This window comes from Ischnura elegans, chromosome 5, assembly GCF_921293095.1.
Source record: "Ischnura elegans chromosome 5, ioIscEleg1.1, whole genome shotgun sequence".
NCBI classification, from domain to species: Eukaryota; Metazoa; Arthropoda; class Insecta; order Odonata; family Coenagrionidae; genus Ischnura; species Ischnura elegans.
In genome coordinates, this window is record NC_060250.1 from 36,562,121 (window position 1) to 36,578,425 (window position 16,305).

A 16,305-nucleotide genomic window follows, 5' to 3' on the forward strand; every position below is an offset into this window, starting at 1 on the left:
TGCTTTTTTCCTAGCATGAAGATTCCCCTGAATTAAGCCAGGAAGGTTACATTAATTTGATGGTCAAGTTAATGTGGTCACCAACAGTGCAGAAATAGTTTCCTGATCGAAATTCTCTTTAATAGAATATGGAGGGGCTAGTATGGATCCATTTTTCAACCCTACTCTGCTAACTGAGCTGATGGATGTAGGTTCTATTAAACAAGTTCATTTTCAAGTTTTCAGATTGATTTTATTTTTATGTATTAACATTCAGCAGTGATTATTATAAATATTATTTTTTCCCTTGTATGATGTGCATTTGCAGCCAAATATATTACAAGTAAGTTACATGCATTTGATAGATCACATCATCATCTGTATAAATTTTGGTTAACACCCCTAGTTTATGCCTTATTTTCCCCTGAAACTCGGATCAGTTTGTCCATTAGCGACGTGAGTGGCAACTTTTGTAAACCCATTTAAATGTGTGGTGAGTGACAACATATTTAGAGGCTGACTTGAGGATCCTGTTTTGTAATATTCATGGTATGTGCATCAATCGGCATAATAATAATTATTTATTCTCCACCTACCTTAGCCGCAGGTATAGTATTTGTCAGTTAAGTAAATTCAGAATGTTTTAAGATGCTGTATTATGTAACTTATAAGCATGCCCTTAATTGAGGCTATGAAGCGAAGCCTTTTGACTGAGTTTGCATAATTTTTAGTTTTGGCTTAAATAGGGTAGTTTCCTTCATCAAAGACAATGAAAGGCATTGATTACGATTCATTACCCACCAGTAGGGTTTTCATAATATACAAATTATTTGATTTTAGAAATCTTAGTTTAGATGAATGGCAATGGTCAATTTTAACTGCATTTGAAAAAGGCGAGATTGGCACCCATGCGATGCCACCCCACTTGACGTCACAGGGACCTTATAGATTCTATACGAGTAGATAGGAGTTTTACATCGTCTGAGATTACCAATGCATGCATGAGGGACAGAGCTCAGGGAAACATCTCTTAATGATCACCTATTAAAACTGCCTATGGTTGGAATGTTTCCTTCGTTTGATAAGGAATCAATCATCCTTATTTAAGCCAAGCACTACCTACCAGAAGGGTACTCTGCTACCTGCAAGCAGCCTGCATCACAGTGGCGCGCACATCCTCTCTCCAAGGTCACCTCACTTTGCGGCAGTGGGAACCAGAATAACGTCACACAGGCTTTTCCCAGCATTCATACTTTATAGCCATTGCGTTTTCACGTGCTTGAAAATTTTCTTATTTTCATTTAATCGCAAAAAATAGATATCATCATTTAAAAGTGTGAAATGCTTACTCCAGGAGTAATAATATTTTGATTTAGGAAATAAAAAAATAATATAGGAAACCACCTTATTGGTGGCAGGTGCCATAACCACTTAGAATTCTGAGCATTATTTGAGAATGTCACCATTATGTCCCAGGGAACTCTATGGCATATGGAGATTCAAAAATTTTTTACGAAAGATGGGTGTCCATTTCCTCTCATTATTATGCTTACAACTTGTGTCAATATTGATCTACGTGTCAAAGGGCATAACCAGAGGGAGTGAGTGTGCAAAGCTCTTGCTCAGCATAGAAGTGGACCGCAATATAGCATATTCTCAGTCATCCTTAATGGGAAAAATTGCTTAAGCGCAATATTAAAGCTCTTGAATCATTATCACTTGCCTAGAACGCGATTCAGCTTCTGCCAATCAGTACTTACTCAGGCAAGTATAGCAGACGAAAATACCACGATGAGAAATGATTGCGCACTCACACTGAGCTATTAGTTAGGATTCAGGGAAATATCCAACAGTTTTTGAGACAGTGCTCTGAGCGCTCGATCCCCCTGGATGCGAATTTACTTGCACATTATAAATTACTTGTTTGTACCTTGTAAATTCCATATCGCAATTTTGAATGCCCCTCCGCCTGCAGCTTCCGATGCGCCACCTGGCGGAGGAAAAATAATAAACAACCCAAACAACTAACGACTGCTTGCGCAGGTTGTGCGTTGAAAGCGGCAGAAAGGGGTGTTTGTTTGCGTCAGTTTGTAATTTGTTATCATTTCGTTTAATTACGTTGTCGATTTGCATCGTGCCATAGTGTTTGGCACTGACAGTGAGTTATTCGTCGTCATTCCAAGCAGTAGAATTTCCACATTAGGATGAATGCACCACCAACTTTCGAATCATTTCTTCTGTACGAGGGTGAGAAGAAGTAAGTACATACATATCGTGATGTTATTGTGTCTCTAGCAGTTTTAAATGTTAGATTAACATTGAATTTTTTCTGAAGAATCATCAAAGAACAGGATACAAAAGTCCCAAATGCAGCAATTTTCACAATAAATAAAGAAGATCATACCCTTGGAAATATGATACGAAAGTAAGTATTTTCTATTTTTTCGATGCCCCTCTATTCCGCCCTGCTTTCTCATTAGTGTGGAGACGTTGCTAATGCTGTTTTTCCTAAATTTTAGTCAACTCTTGAAGGATCCTAGTGTTCTTTTTGCTGGATATAAACTACCGCATCCGTTAGAACATAAAGTCATCATAAGAATACAAACTACATCCGATTATACACCTCAAGATGCATTAATGAATGCAATTACCGATTTGATCGCTGAGTTATCGCTATTTGAAGAGAGGTTTAAGGTAAGTTTTGGGGTGTGAGACAGTAAGGCTATTCACATCCTCTCAGAAATCGGTACCTACTTATCACCAGTTATTTACATTTCAGGAAGCGATAAAGGAAAAGAAAGAAGGCTTAGATTGACTTGACGAGACCGTTCATTGGCAGCATACTTCATGGATTTGTCGCGAAAAATATGTACTATTTGTTCCCGAACTTGTGTGTGTCAACATTTTGTGCAAGTTGTTTTAATTAAATTAATTTTTTTATAATTTGACTATTGCCTTATTCATGAATTCATTTCACTCATGAAGCTGGAGTGATATCGCGTGAGCTAATTTGTATCGGTTGACCATTTGACTTCTGGGGGTAGAATTATTATTTGATTTAAGTGGTCTGAATGCATCTACTCTGGGATTACCTTTAGCGGTTTATATTTGAGTTAATTTTCTGATTAGTGATGTTGTAAATCATATTATGGGATTATTATACTGAAGTAAGTTTCGTTTTGCTGTAGTGTAACTTATAAGAGTGAATTCTCTTTATGAATCACAAACATGAAGGTGCTATGACCGTGTGGAAGTCCTGTCGGCAATGAAAATTTATGACCTTACGATATGTCTTCAGTACAAATTACACCGATTAAGAATGTAATATTGGTCTCCTTTTAGTATTCATTGATTGTTATCTTAGTATTTCATTCTCCAATGCTGCACCCTGTAGCCCACAGTTATCATTTTATTACCAGGTGTCAGATGTGCCAATATATGGGGCATAAATTTTTGTACGAATAGTAATATACCCTTGTAGTAACATTGAACCTCCATTCTCCCCCATCCACTCAGTCACTTTCAGGTGCAGATAATGCCTATGACAAAACCTCTGCCCTAAGAACACCATTTATTAGTATCGGTAGCAGAAGGTATCTTTAACCATTTTAACCCGTGTAACATGTCATACTTATGTGTTTTGTAACTACTTGGGTTAAAATTTTCTACCTAGAGTGCTTAGTTGACTGACAACAAAAAGATATATTTTTAAACTCTGACATCCTTTCAATCCTTGCTATATTAACTTTTATAGATGATCAATGCAACCATAAACCAACACTTTCTCAAGATTCCAATTTTTCCTCCACTCTAAAGTGACTAGTCCAATGAAGTACAACTCTTATCGGCTTTTTATAATATCGTGTTTCCTCACCTCATAAGGATTTGCTCACATGTTCCTGTTTGACTGCTACTTTTACCACTCAGCCTTTACTCAAGCTTTGAAGTTTGTTGATGATTGCCTACCTTCAACCATATCTTCCCTATTCTAGTTAATGTGCTTCCCTGCAACTTATTTGCATTGTTCAGGTCATGTGACTCATGAAATCAGTCTACCTTATCGTTGTCCCGTCCTGGTTCCAATTTCCACACTACCCTCGTTTAAATTTTATGTATCTCTCTTCTAACAAAGGTTTTTTGGTAAACATCAAAACCTAGCTTTGAGGAAAGAAGTTTTAAAATTTCAACTGTGGATAGCTTCTATTTACTTCAACCCCCTTCTGGTTGCACATGGTAATGCAATCCTGTGGAAGTTAATCCAGCACTTTTTCAATCCATTTATCCCCACACTAATATGTATGGAAATAGCTTGTATATAGGTAGTGAGCTTTGCCTTTCAGGGTGGCCAGAATAATAATGAGGCAGCAAAAATTCAATCCTCTCATGTTTTACCTGAAGATGTTCCCATTGATGAGAGAAGGGTTGCTTTTGAAACTGTTTTCCCTGTAAGTCAGCATTTGTGACCAGAGTCCCTGGAAACTCACAGTAGACTCATTCTTCTGGATTTACCTATCATTCTCATAATATGGTATAGTGAGGGGGGGGGGGGGGTGTTGTGGGATAAACCTCCCTCCTTCCCCCCATAGCTCTCATTTTCAGATAAATTTTTAAGTTTAATCCATTTTACGTAATTGGATTAATATTACTTACAGAAAAGGGTAAGAATCAATAAAATATCTCTCATAAAGCCGTAAACACACCATTTTCTACCATTTATCATAAACATTCTCTGGGGGAGGGCCCCTGCACTTCACACTTACCCTGGCAGGTATTCCACACCCCCAAACCCCTGAGTATTGGTTGCGCCTAAAACCCCTCCTAGCCGTAATTCCTACAGCTGCACCCCTGGAGTGAGGTGACAAGGCCCTGATCATCAACCTTTGCAAGCTATAAAGGAATGGGTATTTTCATTGCTTCCTGAAGATGGATCTACTTTGGGGAGAGAGAAGAGAGTGCAGTATATGTGACTACATTTGTTGGTTCTTCATGTTGTAGGCCCTCTGTCTAATTCTGTCTTTTCCAACTTAATTTGCACATGTATCCTAAAATGGGACGTACACGTTTGATTTTAAGCCTTTGCGATAATCTATTTATAAATGACCGTAGGTAGTTTAATAGATTTAAATGATAAGCACTGCTGAAAATTTGTTCTCGTAGGTTTTTTTTGGGATGGGGGTTGAAATTCCCTTGTATCTCTATGTGGATCTCCCTCCGTTTCCTCCTCCACATTTTCATTTGAGATCACATTGAAGCTTTATCCGATGAAATTGATTGTATGACCTAGAACCATTACATTACTCCTCTGTAATAATACCCTGCAATCCTTTAAGGTGTTTGGTAGAGAAGTACATAGTTGGTTTAAATGGTAGCCAAAATTTAGGTGGCGTGTTGCAGGATAGTTGTAAAGAAATCTGTGTTGAAGTCATTGTACAACTCTTAGACATCTGAATGCTAAGATGTATATAAGGTCAGCGGCACAGTGAGGGGGGTATGGGGGATAAACCCCCCCCCCAGAACAAAGAGAAATTTTTAAGTTTAATCCATTTTATTTAATTGGATTGATATTATACCAATGGAATAATGTTAGTAACAATAAAATATCCCTCAAAAAGCTGTAAAACTCACCATTTTGAACCGTTTATCTTTAAAATTCCGCAATTTAATAATCTCGCACCTACCGCTTATCCAGGTGGGTATTCCATACCACCACACACCCCGGTATTAGTTGCACCTAAACCCCCCCCCCCCCAGCCTTAATTCCTAGCTGCACCCCTGTATAAGATGATTGTATTTGTATAGAGAATGCCAGTACATATTGTGCATTCAAATGCAGCTGCATGCCAAAGTTTCAAAGAGAAACTTAAACATGTCAAGTACCATGACTATTAATTTTGAATACATGCGAATCACCTATGGAATGTTGAAAGGTCTTCTTTTGAGTGAAATGCGTGGATACCATTAAATACCCTTGGAACTTTAGTTTGTGAATAATGTGTGTATTAGTTTGTTATAGTTACATTTAGTGATAACAATCATCTAGGAAGAGAGTGATTGTGTGAAATTCACTTCTGTGGAAGTTTCCCTGAGTCAAATATATATGATAATAACTTATTTTCAAGGCCTTCCATAATGTTCAGCATATGTACTCTTGCTAATGTCTAGATACAATTTTTGGATGGGCCCCGGACTGTCGTAGTACTTCCCAGATGGGAGCTGCAATTACATATGTACATCAGTGGTGTTATTGAGAATAAATGCTTTGGGGGGGAAGGGATGGCCTGGGGTGGTGACTCCTTCAGACAACAGGGGGTCCAGGATAATTTTTGAAAAATGACATGACTGGATATACATTTTATATCATTTTGGCACTAAAAATTTAAGCTGATGCAGCTATTAAATTTCAAAACTGGACAATAGTTTTTAATTACTTCTGTTATTTCTCTGAGGCTTTGGGAAGGGGGATCTATCACCTCATCCCCCCATAGCTACACCACTGGTAAGTATTATGATATGTTACCTACTTATTACAGGGTACTACAAAATCCTTTCTTGATCTTTACATCATAATCAGCTGGAAATCGTTAAATATATTAGGACATTTAGATATCCATAGGCAGTCGACTCGACCTCAATGGATTTTAGCGAGATCCACTGCAGTAACAGTGACCCCTCACCATACCCAAATCTCAGAAACGAAATTTGATTAATATAAGTAGAATAATATTTTGTTCGGGGGGTAAGTCCAAAACTAGGGGGGGAATTTTAGAAAGACAGGGTTCTGATTAGAGGGTTTTATACTAATTTTAACAATTTTCATAATCAAAGAAGTTCATTTTTCAAAGAAATCTTATGCAAATTCATGATTTTTCAATATTTTGATATAATCTTAAGTAATTGCCATGAACATACATGTATGTTCATGATAATTGCGTTCTTATTTTTCGGGGCGTGGGGGAAGTCAGCGCCTCCCCCCTGGTTACGCCACTGACTCTGATTGAAGGTAATAAATAAGGCTCCTAATCCTGAAAAGTATTGTGTATCAACTACACACACTCCACCCTAGTCTCAATGGTACGAAAGGGTGTATGATTATTGTAGTGGTATTCCGGCTGACGTGACGCATGATATCTTTCGCGGTCCTCATGCGGCAACGCGGCCATATTGGGACCAATGGGGACTGTGTGCCGAAACGCAGGACCTGCAGCACGCAAGGTCAATCACATACCAACCAATAAGAAAGTACGCGCGAATAAGGCTAGCGTGGATTGGTGTCAATATTTTAATTACTTGGAATTAGTGAAACTAATTTGTCGTTTATTAGAAAAAAAAAGCATATTAATACCATTAAAATTATAACAGGAGTACTTATCGCTCCAAAATCACGGCATTTGTCCTTTCTAGTTCCTATTATAATTTAGATTTCCTTGTGTCACGTGACGCGATGACCAATCAGATGTGATGACGCCAAAGTTGTCGATTTCCGCAACTGAGGACGAGGTGGACCAGGAGCCATTACTGTGTTTCAGAATATTCAATTTTAATGGAAGATTAAGGTGTTCCACGCTTGTAAAAGTTGTTGAACGGCGAAGATTCTGTGCTCTTCAGTAAGCTGTAAGAGTCATACTTTGTGTAAAACATTGTATTTAGCTCCAGAGCTAAGAAGAGGTCAGCGGTTCAACGTCGAGCTCAACGATGGGCCTGTGTTAAGAAACGCCCGTCTTCGAGGATCACCATAGGAAAAGTAGGTCCATATTACAGTACAAGCGACTGTTCTCAAAATATTAGTGCATTTGGATGTGGTCGTGACGGTGTCACGGTTGTTATGGCCACTGTTGGACAACCACGCACGGCAATGGCGTGCTTTCTCTGCTGGCAAATAAATCTCTATGTAATTGTAAGTTATGTAACTACTGTTTGTTGGAAGAGGTTTGTTGTGTTGCTTGATCATCTAGTTGTTTTGTCCAGGGATGGGTTAGTATTAATTGGCGAATGTTGGTTGATGCTGTGCCCTTGAGATAATGCCTTCTCCGAGCCCAGTAATTGGCATGTTTTAAAAAATTGAGGGTTATGGTCGAAGCGCTTTAAGAAACTTGCGTGTCAGGAATTAGTAAGTTGTTATTTTTGAATTCACACAGATATTTTCTGGGGAACTATCCCTTGTACTTGTGTGTAGGTTGCTTATACACGGCCATTTTAAGTGCGTGCCATTAACGAGATCGATCGGGAATGTTTTAGCGTTAGTGATCCAAATTGATATCAATATGCATTCATCGATCATATCCTTGTGATTTTTGCTGTGAATTACTAACTATTCCAAGTTATATTGTATTATGCGTTACAGTTGCTGTATGTGTTACAGTTCATCGCGAAACCGATTTCGACTACGTTACGCACCTACGTTGCTTCTACGCACTTACGTAGTTACCAATCGATGCTGGGGTTGATCGTTTATCATTGTTTTTCAATGAGTTTATGACCGTGGCGGGAATGTGTAGTCTTGTGTCACAGCTAGGAATTGCAATTTGATAGTCTTGTTCAGAAATTCTTGACGATGATGGTAATTATTCTTGAAAGGTTCAGGGATATATCAATGTCAAAGATTCAGTTACGGTAGTGAAGAATTGCATGTCTCGGCCCCATGAGCGAGACGTATGAGTAAGCTCTTCTAAGCCTCAAGGTCGTAATGTTGATAACATGTGATTGTGTGTGATATAGTGCTCCTATTTATTGACGGGCCTACGACTTCAATATAGCTTTTTTCCGTTAATTCAAGTAGACCTTGGAGGTAATTTGAAAGGCTGAAATCGTTCATTAAGTCTAGTATGAGATCTTAAGTTACACATCATTAATGTTTCAGTGTAAAAAAGATTCTTAAGGTGTTTTAAGTGTTACACCTTTTTGAAACTCCAATGGTTTTTACCTCTTCGACCTATGACACGACTGTGTTACATTTGATACTGTTCAGTGGGAAAACTGACCGACAACTGTTTCTAACTCTTGAGGTGAGTACTACCCTCTGATTTAGCTGAGGAGAAAGCAGCTAATGCATTTGATGCTGCATTGAAGAAACTGGAGTCTCCGTTATTCCAGGAGGAACTTAAAGGCTGAGGAAGAGACTAGTCATTGATCGATGAAACTACTGATGTTGGAGTTATGATCAGCAGGTGCTAAGGAATTCTTTCGAGGCATCTTAACCCTCATGACATTTTCCAATTCTTTAAATATTTGCTCGTCCAATAATTGCCGATCATAAGGAATTGTGTGTGCTAAATAGTAATTTTTTTATTTATGACGTCTCAAAGTGATTATCACTACAGAAACAGCTTCACTGCATTCTGTGGTGATTCCTTCAGTTCTGGGTCAAACAGCCAACATTGGAGCCCGATGGCTTCTGGTAAATATTAAGTAGGAGGTGGCTTATTCTAATTATGTTGGCCTTTGACCATTTAAATAGATAATTGGGAGCAAAGTTCAAATGTCATTCTCACTCTTAAATCAAGATCATCAGATGTTTTTCATTAGGAATTTATATTAGTACTTACGTAACTGAAAACCAATCTTTTGAGGGAATCCCTTGTATATTGTATGTCTATATGTCCTGCTAAGCATAGAGTACAGCAACCCTCAAAGATACCAAATGGCATTTTTTCATACCAAGTTGATTCTAGCTTCCAACATTTTTTGTGGTGTTGTTTACCTCTGAAGATTAAATTTGATTATTTAGCTCTACCCATTGTAGTTGTTTAGTTCCTGTGGAGTGTACATATGTACTCTTACTACTGAGAAATGGAGGGAATACTTTTATATTGAGATTAAATGCATTCCAAATAAATTTCCTTTACTAATTGCACTATCTTGTGGAGAGAGGTGCGCACATCTAAACACTACCTAATATTTGTGTGGCTACTTACTCGAAAATTTTGTGACAAAGCACATCCCTAATTCTGAGACATTAAGAGCAAAGTGGAGATTATATTAATGTATCTACATTAGTCCCCCATTGCCAAGATAGTTGGGTTTCTGGGGAATGCAATATTTTGAACTTGAGTTATTTTGAAATGGTACATAATTAGCATCTATTGCGCACATGGCTACCTCTCAATCTTCGACTGCTTCCTTTGGCAAGTCATATAGGCAATAATTTTCTCAACTACCAAGAGCCGCCCAGATGAAGTATTTTTTGGCATGTACAATTTTCCTCCTTATTTATCCATGATGGATAATAAGTGATGAACAGTGTTGGAGTCAGTATGCCAAAAATATATGAGAGACCACAAATTGAGCTTAGGACACGAGTATTGCATATGAGAAGTCACCATTTCCACTTCATTTGCTGTACTTATCTTACCACATGACTCATTATGGTGTGTTGCGTGTTGATAACCTGAAACAGGAAAGGACTAGTACTGCACACCATTTTTGCACTGCTGGACTAATTAAGTGAGACTTTTTTTCCAAGTGCATGGAATTTATGTGCCCCTGTTCAATTGGTTAGGTCAAAACAAAACTACCTCTTCATTAGGGTATTGTATAATGTGATGGTACTGAGGGTATCAAATAATTGGCAGGATTCGAAATATTTGGACTACGAAGGTTATTGTTGAATAATAACAAAGTTTGGAGGGAAGTTACACTTTGTGTTTGTAAGATAACATTTCAAAGTCACACATATCATAAGACTTCAAGGGTTTATTGAATGCTTAGTTTCAGTAATCCCTGAAATGTTTGGAAGAGATAAGTGTACCTTAGAAAGGTTACCGATTGCAAAGAAAAGTAGGCTTCTGGACTTAAGCTCATAAAGGTTACTAAATCACCTATATGGAGACGAAGTAGATGTAATATAAGTTTTCCTTTACATATTTTATGAAAAGCTATTGTAGTACTATTGGATTAAGACTAAAACAGTAATGGTGAACCTAAAACACAATTCTTCCATGAAACCTGCAGGAAAGTGTGCTGTTTAGAAGCAGTATGTACTATTTAAGACTTATATAATAGTAACATCAATAGGCACTGATTCTTTTCCTGCTAATCCTATTCTACTTTAATACATTTCCTTCTTTGTATAAGTTCTTTTAGAAGGAACTGACATTTTAATTCTGAAAAGATATTGGTAGCCGTGTGGTGCAGATTGGAAAATACCCTGTTAGTATTTCTGCCCCGGAAAGGGTACATGCATTCATTTGCATCTAGTGCATACACCATGTGTATAAAAAAGTATGAAATTCATATCTCAGATGGGTGCCTTAATGTGGTTCTATACTTGGAATCATAATTAACATAGTCGTCCATCCACTGGTCACCTGGTTGATCCTCATCTTCATTGTCCTCCGGCTGTTTTTTCCACCAAGGAATCAAGTATTTTAATAGGTGCTCAGAAAGTAGTACTTCAGAAATTAAAATTTTAATCACATTTTATCTCGTCTACAGATTTTTGTGTTTAACTTGAATGCTGTTTTGAGTGCCCAATAGAAGTGTGGCGTTGTTCCCTATGCCGTATCAGTTGTATTTATGTTCTAGCCAATATTGATCATATTGGGAGAGGATTCTAAAATAAAGTAAAGGCAATTTGTACTTTCCACACTTATTTTAATATTCTGCAACCAGTTTCAACGTGTTCTACAACATTTGCAAGCTAGACTGTCTGAGTTGATCTCAAAAATATAAATCCCATACTACAAGTAGACAGTTGACAAATTAAAAGTTGTACATGGTCTCGTCAGCAAATGTATGATGCAGCTAATGTAATGCATCAATGCATTATGTCAGATACTGGCAAAGAGGAGAAAGTCGTGCTCTTGCCACTGGTTATCACTTACTGATGGTGATATGGGATCATGCCCTGCTGTGTTTATAGTTGGTATTGAAAGGAGACTGAGATATGCTTTGCCAATTTTGCTCTCCTTGTCTATTCGCTGGAGTATCAACTAGGTTTCTATTTTTACATCTTTTATCCCTGGATGCTCTAAAGTAGTTAAATAGTAAATCCCTAACATCGTCCAATCTACTGTAAAATCATCTCACACAAGAGCCGGGGTCCAGAGGCTGAAGACTGAAAGGTCAAGAAGCTGTTTCTACTGAGGAGTTGATACTGTTGAATCTTGAAAATGGTAGTATCCTTGAACCATTTAACAACATTTCATAATCTATAAAATAACAAGTATCTTTTTGTAATGAATATTTTCACAAAAGAAATGCATTTGGTGAAAAGCTATAAACAGAATTTGGAAAAAATTGTACTTGTGCCTGCTCAAACGTTGAACAGCAATTGTTGACTTTCGATCAACTTTGAAATTGAAGTCTACTTTGAAAAAACAATCCCTGTTAAAATCTTTGAATGATCTTCCTCCCTGAAAAATATGGCCTCCACATACTCTCCTTAAAAATATTAATGTTATGGCCTTGTTAAACTGCTACTACATATCACCATTCCTCGGAAGATATAATTGATTTGTATCCATTACTCCATGAATGAAATGGGGTGGTGAGCAATGACCCATGTAGAGGCGGAAGCCCCGAGTGGTCATGAAAGATTGGAATGAGACTTCGATCACTGATGTTAAATATTGATTCAACAAGTCAAGAATCGATGGCTCCATATGCTGAGATTGACGTCGGAGCTTGACATCTGGAAGTAGCTTGAGGTCAATTCCAAAGCTGTACCAGAAGTTTGGTCATTTTGCATTGAATGTAGGTTATAATATTTTGCCATCCTGAAAAATTTCTATATTTGCTCAGTGTGCAGCCTGTTTATCCCACACAATTATGGCAAGTACGTCGTAGATTCATTTCGAGTATCAGAAATACTTCCAAGGCAAAATGCCTTTTGAACCCTATTGCTGCTAGCAACAGATTGTTCTGAGCTAGTAGATGAGTGGTGTGTGCTGCTGCTCAGCTACTTGTAAATCTAGAAAATTCTTTGTCATATAAGGCTTATTCTTAGGTTGCTGTACCCTTTTTTCATTATGAGGGGAGAGGGTAAACTCAACTTCAGGTCACAGTGTATGTCCATGATCAGTTGCTTGTTGACGCAGTGGAATGAATTAATTGCTTAATTCCTCTGTTGAAATTTTGGCGTAAGTTACTACCTTATCTTTAACTTAAGAACATCACATTTTAAATGCAGCTTCTCTCTAACTTCTATGTTATTCTTTTTTTAATTATATATGTTTGAAATACTTTTTGCTAGAGAGCTTACGATGAAAGCATTTTTGTCATAAGGATAGAAAGAGAGTCGCACAAAAATAATTAATTCCAGATGAAATTGTAGTAAGGGCTATCACTGCAAATATTTTAGCGGAGTAATTTCACAAAACATTGTAAACTGACCACCTGTGGCTTAATGATCAGCACATGGGGAAAAGAGGCTAAGATCAACCAAGACCTTATTATTAACCTCTTAAGAAACTGGTCTGGTGTCCCGATTGTCCTGGGACCAAGTCGAGGAAATGTGCAGCTGAGTGTATTGTAGACAGTGAAACTGCCATGCTTAAAATGCGAAGACGTTTGGCATTTGTGAGGGGAGGACTCCTGGCTCTGTTGCCTAAGGGTTAACCCTAATGGCAATTTGGAAAGTAGTTAAAAACTTAATAAAAATTCTTGACGGCTTGAGAGTAACACTCATAAAGCAATAGAATGAAATCCTTTCCATAAGTCAACTAAATCAGTTAATACATGAATAGAATGGTGGCACATCTTAATGAAATGTCACATCAAGGCATTAGAACTGGAGGCAGTTGTTACATTGATGAGAAATGATGATCAAAAGAGATTTCCTTTATCTTTTGATAGGTTGTAATCCTAGAGTTCCTTAGCTGTTAAATGTTCAGTGTGGCCTTCTCTTGGTAAAAGGACCACCTTTGTTAGAAGTTTTATGATACAGATGTAGTGGGAGGTGATTGTAGAGAGAGGTCAGTTATGCTATCAACTCGTACCCAGACCATGGTATGGCCATTATTGGGCAAACACGAGGGTTGCTGCATCATCACCCACAAGACAGAATCAGCAAAATTCCTATTTTCTAAATGTTCTACAAAGAAATTTTAATACTGACTGACAGAGTTGAAATGGGTGCTTGTGATAGTTACGGAGTGTATTTTTTGAAGTATCTTTGTTTCAGGGATGGCCAAGATTCCCTTAATAATACATAGGTTTCATGCCCTCCTGACTTTTAAACAAAACATACAGTGGGTGATATTATTGAATCAATATCAGAGCCTGGATAGGAAATCAATTTGTGGGACATGTGAACCTTTTATCAATGCAGCATGTTAGATAGAGAATACTGTTAATGAAATTGTTTTTGAACTTCATTTGCAACATCTTGTGCAATCTAAATTGATTTGCAGGTAACACATCTACATTTGAAGACAAGGAAATATTCAAGATGAGTGTTATAATCAGGCTACAGAACCTTCCCTGGTCGGCAAATGCCCTGGACATCAGGCAGTTCTTTCGGGGCCTATCCATTCCTGAGGGTGGTGTCCACATAGTCGGTGGAGAACAAGGAGATGCTTTTATTGCTTTCAGGTAGGTTTTAGGCAGGCTATTAGAGAAGTATCTTTGGGAGACCTCTCTGTGATCAAACTGTCATTTGGGTGTAATTTTACTTGTAGAATGAAAGGAAAATAAAAAATTACTTTTGGATAATTGGTTTTTTTGGTACACATGTTGCTCATTAGGACATTTTGGATGGACCTCCACGATAGTGTCTAACTTATCTTAATGACCAATGCAAAGTATTAATGCACTCGTATAAATGTGAAACAATGTCACAAATATCCAGGTTTCTTGGTTCTAAGTCATTGGGGTTCTAAGAGTATAGTAATTATAAGTTAAATCTTATTTTTGTTTTGTGAAGCTTAAGGTAAATAAAATCATTTAGATTATTAAGTGAACATACACAACTGGAAGCCCATGTTAAAATATCTGGCTGAAAGTTTCCTCGGTGTCAAGTCTGATAATATGGTATTCAGTTGAGGGTCTTTGTATCTGGAATAAGTCAGGGGTTTTTCATAACTCCTATGTATTCATTTGTTAATTAAGTGTTAACCTTTTTTCTATTTTCAATGTTTACTTTATTTCCATTTTGGGTGGATCTTGTGTGTCAGGTTATATCTTAAATATGCGTTTTATTTTGATTCATTGATGAGCAAATTGTAGAGGTAAAACATTTTGGCTTATCAGCTATAGCAAAAGGGGGAAATGCATCAAGATGTGGTTTCTCTAAGCCAGACATTATAAACATGGGATTCTTATAGTGATAGATACAAAAGGTAAAATAATCAATGTAATTTTTAAAATCAATTGGATTTATGTTTGCTGTATTCTTTTATCTTAGTTTAAAATTATTTTCTTAACCATTTCTTGGAAGTGGACTTTGCTAGAAAATCCATAATATTGCTCTGGGTACTTCATGTTGCTTTCAAAGGGTAAAAGAAGGTATCTGTCCAGCCGATAGCTTTCCTAATTCTGTTGTATTAATTCATTTTAGTTCCTCGTCTAGAGGCTGTGTTTATATTTGTAGATTTGCGTATTCATAGTGTTGAGACTGATGAGCTATTGATCTCCTTTGAAAACTTAATTTGGCTTATTCCGTCATTTAGGGCGTGGCTTCGTACAAATACTAAATTTGCAAATTATTGAAAATACATACATGCAACTTAAATTTTTCCTTGTTGAATCTATTGTCAATGATATTTATATAGTTTTTCCTTGTAGATTCCACGAGGAGTCGTACTGGTTGGGAAATTAAAAATCAGGAGTGGAAGTTTGGTAAACGAGATTAATGTCAGGGATTTATTCCGAAGGTGGAGCGAAATACCGTAATCGTGATTGAATGCATGGAGCTTTGTTGCATCAAAATGGCAAGGTTTGTATTTTGTTGGCATCCTGGGTGGGCAGGGCAGTTTAGCGCCAACTTTATTTCTCAGGAATTTAAAGATGTTTTTTCGCTCTAGTTCAGAAAGACTTAATCTGTGAACCTAATACAGTGGAACTTGGTTAGTACGTTTCTGAAGGGACCACGAAAAATGAACGTACTAACCAGGAAAACGTACTAACGAGGAAAGTAAATAATAGCAGTCGGGGTTATTGCAATCAGTGAAAAAGTCGTCATAATTACAATTACTATCGGTAGTTCTCATAGGATCGCCTTCCTGAACTCTTTTCACATTTAAAATCAAGAAAATGAGCGCTACCATGAAAAACAATACCATGTGATTAAAAATCGCAATTTTTCATGGACATCCCGGAGACGATTTCATGATTACGGCGTCTATCTCCCGTGATTTATCCTATATATATTTACAGAACGAGGACGAGTGA

At 37.3% G+C, this 16,305-nt stretch overlaps 2 protein-coding genes across 4 annotated transcripts in view; both read left to right on the top strand.

The window, feature by feature from the left end:
• Positions 1–2,003: 2,003 nt before the first annotated feature.
• LOC124158726 (DNA-directed RNA polymerase II subunit RPB11) lies at positions 2,004–2,927 on the top strand. Its single transcript, XM_046533986.1, has 4 exons — positions 2,004–2,236; positions 2,315–2,404; positions 2,499–2,673; positions 2,759–2,927. Exons 1-4 carry the CDS (start codon positions 2,184–2,186, stop codon positions 2,792–2,794), a joined length of 354 nt encoding a protein of 117 aa, XP_046389942.1. The 5' UTR covers positions 2,004–2,183; the 3' UTR covers positions 2,795–2,927.
• Positions 2,928–7,413: 4,486 nt separating this feature from the next.
• LOC124158727 (RNA-binding protein 12) overlaps positions 7,414–16,305 on the top strand; it is a 38,524-nt gene continuing 29,632 nt past the window's right edge. The window contains exons 1-2 of one of the 3 annotated variants that reach the window (XM_046533987.1): positions 7,414–7,720; positions 14,328–14,508. In XM_046533987.1, coding sequence (XP_046389943.1) covers positions 14,366–14,508 — 143 coding nt within the window. In that variant the 5' untranslated portion in view covers positions 7,414–7,720; positions 14,328–14,365. The other 2 variants (XM_046533989.1, XM_046533988.1) reach the window with 2 other exon arrangements.

Excerpts from the sequence above, each read along its gene's own strand:
- LOC124158726 (XM_046533986.1), top strand. The coding sequence starts at position 2,184 with ATGAATGCACCACCAACTTTCGAATCATTTCTTCTGTACGAGGGTGAG. Across the intron at positions 2,237-2,314 it reads CTGTACGAGGGTGAGAAGAA|AATCATCAAAGAACAGGATA; the intron begins GTAAGTACATAC and ends TTTTTTCTGAAG. Across the intron at positions 2,405-2,498 it reads CTTGGAAATATGATACGAAA|TCAACTCTTGAAGGATCCTA; the intron begins GTAAGTATTTTC and ends CCTAAATTTTAG.